General features: G+C 47.9%; 1 protein-coding gene across 1 annotated transcript; it reads left to right on the top strand.

Moving 5' to 3' along the window:
- Positions 1–4182: 4182 nt before the first annotated feature.
- On the top strand, positions 4183–5441 carry LOC119270803 (probable aquaporin TIP1-2). The gene is made up of 2 exons (XM_037552859.1): positions 4183–4402; positions 4512–5441. Exons 1-2 carry the CDS (start codon positions 4270–4272, stop codon positions 5135–5137), a joined length of 759 nt encoding a protein of 252 aa, XP_037408756.1. The 5' UTR covers positions 4183–4269; the 3' UTR covers positions 5138–5441.
- The last annotated feature ends 1498 nt before the right edge of the window (positions 5442–6939 follow it).

The following is a 6939-nucleotide window of genomic DNA, read 5'->3' as shown; positions in this document are numbered from 1 at the left end:
AAAAACAAAAACCCCAGCCACAGAAATGCTGACGCATGGATGTCTATTGGTCCCGGTTGATGCCACCAACCGGGACCAAAGGCCCTCCTGCCTGGGCTCCGCGCACAGGCCACGTGGAGGCCCATCTGTCCCGGTTCTGAATTGAACCGGGACTAAAGGGACAGGGCATTAGTACCGACCCTTTAGTCCCGGTTCAGGAATCGGGACAAAAGGTCCTTATGAACCGGGACAATAGGCCCGTTTTCTACTAGTGTATATACGTAAATCTTGTCAGTCTCAGAAAACTACTCCCTTTGTCCCAAATTACTTGTCGCAAAAATTCGGGACATAGGGAGTATGAAATAAGAGTACATGAAAAGAAGAAAATCATGTTTTTGGCCGCAGAAGAAGAAAGAAAGAATCCCCAATTCTGTTTTTCTGGCTGCCCGTACGAGAATCGCCATCGAATTTCTCCGAAAACATGCTGGAATTAATGCCCAGGCACCGATTGGACCACGCGATATCTCTCGTTAGATTTGAGAGGAGCCGCTGCCCGGCCATTCCCTCAACAAGATTCCCCGTTAGCTGGACGCGTGATAGAGCATTCGAGACGCAGCAAGCATGCAAGCAGATGAAGAGCGCGGTTTGGCCCTGGTCCTGTCTTGGCGCGGCGCATACACCCATCAACAGAAGAAAGCATTTGCATCGTCGTCCACCCAATAATTGTTCCGAGCACAGCCGACGACAGGGAGACGTTCCATCCACTAATCACGGGAAAGATTCCGGCTGCCACTAATCTAGCACCGTCTTTCGCTAGTTAATTTGGGCGGCACCACACCACACAGCTTATCATTAGGAGAAAAGACAAGAGAAGAATCTATCTACCATATACTCATATCTTAATTGCGCAACGCAACCACTCCACATCGATCGCGGTCGCTCTTCTCTTGTCAGCACACGAAAGGGAATTTAAAAGGACCGGGAGCGGCCACGTCACTGGGCGGCGCCGCACCACGCTCCTCCGCCAATGGTTTCTCCACGCGGCGTGCTCCCATTGGCCGGGAGGCCCGCCCTTCATCCACAGCTGGGCCCACTCGCGGCTTGGGCGGCCGGAGCAGCCGAAACGTCCATGTCCGGCCGCCTATAGTAGAGCGCAAAGACGAGGCGTGCGCGTTGTTCTTGGATTAGTTGTGTGGCGTCCATCTCCAATCATTCCTACCTTTTGCTTATAATCTATGCTCATCCGTATGCAACACAACGGGATTAGGTACGCACAATGCCACAATTGAGTTCATGGTACCGACGATTTTTGTTAGTGATGTATATATATATGACCTTTGCGGTTTTGTTAACAATATATCTGATTAATTGCGCTTTAGTGGAAAGCACAACCCCAATTTAGTGAAAAAAGTGCAAGTTGCACTTTTTACTTATCCGAAGTGTTTTTTTTGCACCCTTTGTCATAAACAATTTAGATATATGACCGGCAATAGTCTCGCTGGCCATAGTGTTGTGGTTCTTTTAACCATATCTAATTAATTGCGCTTTAGTGCAAAGTGCCTTCGCCACGAACGACACATGCGCCTCCCTCACCCATCTCCCTGTCCCTCTCATCGCCGCTGCAGACAACAACGGTGGCATGGAACGTGGCCATGTGGTTCGGGCCCTCACGTCGGTCGGTATAAGCCATGTTGCATTGGTAGGATTCAACTGTATTTTAGGCATGCACAAACAATGTTGATAATTTTTGTTCATGACATATATTTACGAGCAACAACATACTCGCTGACCGGAGTGTCATGGTATTGTTAATCATATATGATTAATTACGCTTCAGTGGAAAGTGTCCTCTAATAAATTTTTCTCCAGAAATAGTTTCGATAAACAAAGTGTTTGTTTCACCTTTTATCCAAACCAATGTAGATACATGGCCAACAATAGTCGCGTTGGCCAGAGTGTTGTGTTTTAGTGAAAAGTGCCATTGCCATGAGGGACATCGGCACCCCTCTCACCCTGCCGCCTACCTCCCCATCTCCCAACCCCTCTTCTCGCTACCACAAATGACGACCGTGGCATTGAGTGTGGCCGCGTGGTCCGGGCCCTCGCGCCGGTCGATGCACGCCAGTGCCGCCCCCGATTCTTCTGGCACAGATTGTTCAACTTCAACTTGAACATCTTCGCAACATCGGACAACGACGGTGTCATGGGACATGGCGGCATCCAGGTCCTCACGCCGGTTGGTCTAGTCTGGCAACGCCCACCGCTACTTCTGGCACAAATTCTTTAGCTTCAACTTGAACATTCCTCGCGTCGGGTAGGTAGGATTCGGCTTGATTGTAGTTACGCATAAACGATGCTGACAATTTTTGTTCGCATTCCCATAGTGTCAAGAATCTCGCTTCCCATGGTGTCATGGTTTTGTTAAGCATACCTGATTAACTGTGCTTTAGTGGAAAGTGCAACTTCAATTTAGTGAAAACAATGTAAGTTGCATTATTTACTTATCCCTTGCGTCGGTCTATGTACGCCGGCACCGCCCACCATTGCATCTGGCATAGATTGTGGAGCTTCAACTTGACCATCTTCGCCATCGCAGACGATGATGACGCTGCGGAACGTGTCCGCGATTGGGCCCTCGTGTTGGTCGATGTACGATAGCACCGCCTACCGCTGCTTCTGCCATCGATTGTTCAGCTTCAGCTTGAACATCCTCTCGTCACATAGGCAAGATTCGGTTGGACTGTAGGTATGCACAAACGATGCTGACAATTTTAGTGGAACTGTTTGTCGCATTTTTTACTTACCCAAAGTGTTTTCTGCATTTTGTTTTCTTAGAAACAATTTCCATTAACAAAGTGTTTTTCGCACCTTTTCCCAAAACAATTTAGATATATGTCCAACAGTAGTCATGCTGGACATAGTGTTGTTGTTCTTTTAATCATACCTGGTAATATTTAGTCAAACGCGCAAACTCCAATTCATCGAAAAAAGTGGGATTTACACTTTTAACTTATTCGAAGTGCGTTTTGCATCTTCTTCCAAACCAATTTAGATGTAAGAAAATTCTAGATGGCTTAAGTTTAGCAAAACCACCATTAGAAAAACTTTATGTCGGGATTCCCCGACATAGTACCACCTTCTCGCATGCTTTCGACAACTAATGATTCTCGGACAGAACTCATTGTATTTTCGTTGTTTGTCACATAGCTTACTAAAGATTACATCAAGGTTCCAGGATCACAGAACCACCACTACCACTGCCAGAACAAGCCGCTGACATGCCGCTGTTGCTGCTCTCTTATCGGAGGGGCCTAACCTTGTCGATGACAACCATGCATTTTTCATGCATGTGCTTCTAAGGGCCAGTGCCCAGAGTGGTAGTCATCATCGTTGAACCCTTTCTAATTAATGTTTACCATCCGGTCATGTCACAGTTAATAAGGATTAATTAGACAAAAAGTTATTTTACGGGCATTGCGCTAGTTGGCGTCCATCTTCTTTGTTTCCACTTGGGCAATCCTTAAACTTCCTTTCAGGCTAGTCACAATGGGAGGTATGATATACTAGTATCATGTACTATATGATATTAGTGTATTGATATTATATCCACAGTGCATAGCATCGTAACTTGTTATCATAGTGACCTCATTTATTGTCATGCATGACACATGCTACTACATCATTTACCATGATATGATATGATATCATGATACTTAATCCTCACATTTCTCATTTAATTGTGTGCCACCTCAGTAAAAATGCCAAGTTGACTAGCCTCATTCCTCCTCATGGCTCCCCTGCTTGAGTTTGCCGGTGTGGTGTGTTTATTTCTCTATTTCAATCTAAAGGTGCCATTTTTTTGATTTTGGAAGATCGATTTGAGAGGTAAAAGAGAAAGAAAAACCTTTTTTTTTTGCCCCTGCTTACATAACCATATTTCTCAAATGATTTGCTGCCCAAAAGAAACCAAGCCCGTGATGGATCTAGATAGCTCAGCGCTTCCTTTTTGTTCGTGATAAAATTAAATACCCTATGGATGGCGCAGAAGAAAAAAAGAATGGTTAGGGGTGTGTGCAATCTGATCCCAATCCTAATCCCAATGGCGATGGCAGGCAAGCGGTCGTGTCGTGACCGGCCGTAGCAAGTTGCCCGGCCGGCCTCACATCCATTCCCGGGCTATATATAACTAACACTGCATGCTCGACACACCACACAATTCAACACTGCTAGCTACACAGCACACGAACCGATCCATCCATCCAGAAAAAAAAGAAAGAGTGCCCGTCGAAAATGCCGGTGAGCAGGATCGCCATCGGCGCCCCGGGGGAGCTGTCCCACCCGGACACCTTCCGCGCCGGCGTCGCCGAGTTCATCTCCATGCTCATCTTCGTCTTCGCCGGCTCAGGCTCCGGGATGGCCTTCGGTAAGTCCTACCCCCATTTCTTTCTCCCTTTTCTGCTGCATCGACCGATCATCATGTCATCACTCATCAATCACGCCGTACTCATCGCCTGTTGTGCATGGCGTGGCAGGCAAGCTGACTGACGGCGGCGCGACGACGCTGGCGGGGCTTATCGCGGCGGCGCTGGCGCACGCGTTCGCGCTCTTCGTGGCCGTCTCCGTGGGCGCCAACATCTCCGGCGGGCACGTGAACCCGGCCGTCACATTCGGCGCCTTCGTGGGCGGCAACATCAGCCTGCTCAAGGCCGTGGTGTACTGGGTGGCGCAGCTGCTCGGCTCCGTCGTGGCCTGCCTCCTCCTCAAGATCGCCACCGGCGGCGAGGCCGTGGGCGCCTTCTCGCTCTCCGCCGGCGTCGGCGTCTGGAACGCCGTGGTGTTCGAGATCGTCATGACCTTCGGGCTCGTCTACACGGTGTACGCCACCGCGGTCGACCCCAAGCGCGGCGACCTCGGGGTGATCGCGCCCATCGCCATCGGCTTCATCGTCGGCGCCAACATCCTCGCCGGCGGCGCCTTCGACGGCGCCTCCATGAACCCCGCCGTCTCCTTCGGCCCCGCTGTCGTCAGCGGCGTCTGGGAGAACCACTGGGTCTACTGGCTCGGCCCCTTCGCCGGCGCCGCCATCGCCGCCCTCGTCTACGACATCTGCTTCATCGGCCAGCGCCCCCACGAGCAGCTCCCCACCGCCGACTACTGAAAACCTCAATCTCATCTCGTCCATCCGTCATCGCCATGAGAGATTGAAATCGCTTCAAAAATTCCAGCAAGTGTACGTCGTCGCGTCATCATCAGTAAGCCAGTTTAGTTTCATTGCGCTATCTTGTCCTTGAGAAATTCAGGGTAAACAGTGTGTGCGAGTCAGTCAGTCAGGAATAATCTCATCCTTCTCTTATCTTGGTGTATGTATGTACGTCCTCAATTATGAATGCTTCTATTCCATGGTCAAGATTGATGTTTGCACAAATGTATTTGTCTCTCCTAGCAACTTGATGTCTTGCCAATCTTGTGTCCATTTTTTTCTGTACATACTCTGGATTTTGTCCTGTCACGACATAATATTGGTAAGCATTGTTGATTGTGATGGATGCAAAGAAATTGATAGTTCGATTGCGTATACGATCGAATTAATTTCACAGACTGTATGGTGTGACTTGTGAGTATGAATGATTGCAAAATGCCAAAAGGAAAAGACAATGACAGATGTGAGATTCCCAACTAGGCCAGGGTTTATAGCACACCCACCCAAAATATGTTCAATCAAAGTCGCCTTTCTAGCCGTTAGATCTCGATCCAACCCTCTAAACGGGACTCACAACTCACACCTTAATACACCACGCACCCACCCTGTGCGTCACATTCTTATTCTTCCTTCTTTCACCTCTGGGGCGACTCTACGGAATCACTTCTTCTCCGAGAAACTTGTTATTTGTCTTCATCGATGGTAGCAAGCTGGTTTGACAACACACATTGTAAAGCACTAATCGAGAGCTTTGCCACAAAGTGTGACTTGCTTACTAGCAATGTTAACTAGCTTCACTAGAGCGTGACATGAAGTGTTTCCATAGTTTAGCCAACGTGTCAAGTCGGTGACGGTGAGGGCCATGGTTTGACCGGAGTGCGTATGTCTTGAAGCGTCATGCCACATAGGTCCACGCCTTTGCAAGCTTAGTAGGTGGTGAGGATGATGGATACAATTGTGAAGCCCCAAGTTGAGAACTTCACCACATTTGGGATCCATTCGGTGACAACGTTAACTGCCTCACTAATGTGGGGTATGAAGTGTGTCCACAGGTTTTCCCACATGTTGAGCCTTTTAGAGATTCAGGCTGCATACCGATCATTCGAGGATCTAGAAATTACAACAACAAGGTTTGTTAATATAATTTACCAACATCGACTACCGGACAACGGCGTACAACACATCAACATCATGGGAAGGAGCGTCCATAGTCATTCCTCGAGATGTAGCCGATGTTTGGTGATTTGGTTTTTGGAGGGTCGATATGCGGCTTGAATTTCTACAAGTTGTACCATAAGATAGGCTTGATGTTTGAAAGTCATGGATTATTGCTTTTAGAGGAGTTGAGCCGCGCGCTAGTTTAGTTCGTCATGAAACGATGTCTGTGGATGTCAGTAAAGGTGAAAGTGGCGGAAGAGAGACCAACATCGCAGTTGTTGCATTCTTTAACGTGATTCGAACGGCGATGGAGATCAAATCTTGGGGTCAAAGAGTTTGCGAGATTGGAGGAATCATAGTAGGATACGTATGGCGTGGGGGGCTTTCCCTATTGACGAGGATACACCTACAACAATGCAAGCAACCCAATTTAGTGTTACCTCTCGATGGTTTCAGTGGATTTTTTTTCCGGTTAGTGTTACTTCCCCATGTTCAGTTTTTGCCGATTTTTTTAGTTTTTATTTGGTTTTTATATTTCACTGGTATTCGACATTTTTTGTTTCCAATTTGTTCCTTTTCACTTTGCGCTTTATGTTCTTACC

Source organism: Triticum dicoccoides, chromosome 3A, assembly GCF_002162155.2.
Source record: "Triticum dicoccoides isolate Atlit2015 ecotype Zavitan chromosome 3A, WEW_v2.0, whole genome shotgun sequence".
NCBI lineage: Eukaryota > Viridiplantae > Streptophyta > Magnoliopsida > Poales > Poaceae > Triticum > Triticum dicoccoides.
Note: the sequence above shows the minus strand (reverse complement) of the source record. Positions and strands in the feature narration are given on the sequence as shown.

Bases quoted from the DNA above. Each gene is read 5' to 3' on its own strand.
- LOC119270803 (XM_037552859.1), top strand. From the start codon at position 4,270: ATGCCGGTGAGCAGGATCGCCATCGGCGCCCCGGGGGAGCTGTCCCAC. The intron at 4,403-4,511 runs GTAAGTCCTACC...ATGGCGTGGCAG, and splicing joins AGGCTCCGGGATGGCCTTCG to GCAAGCTGACTGACGGCGGC.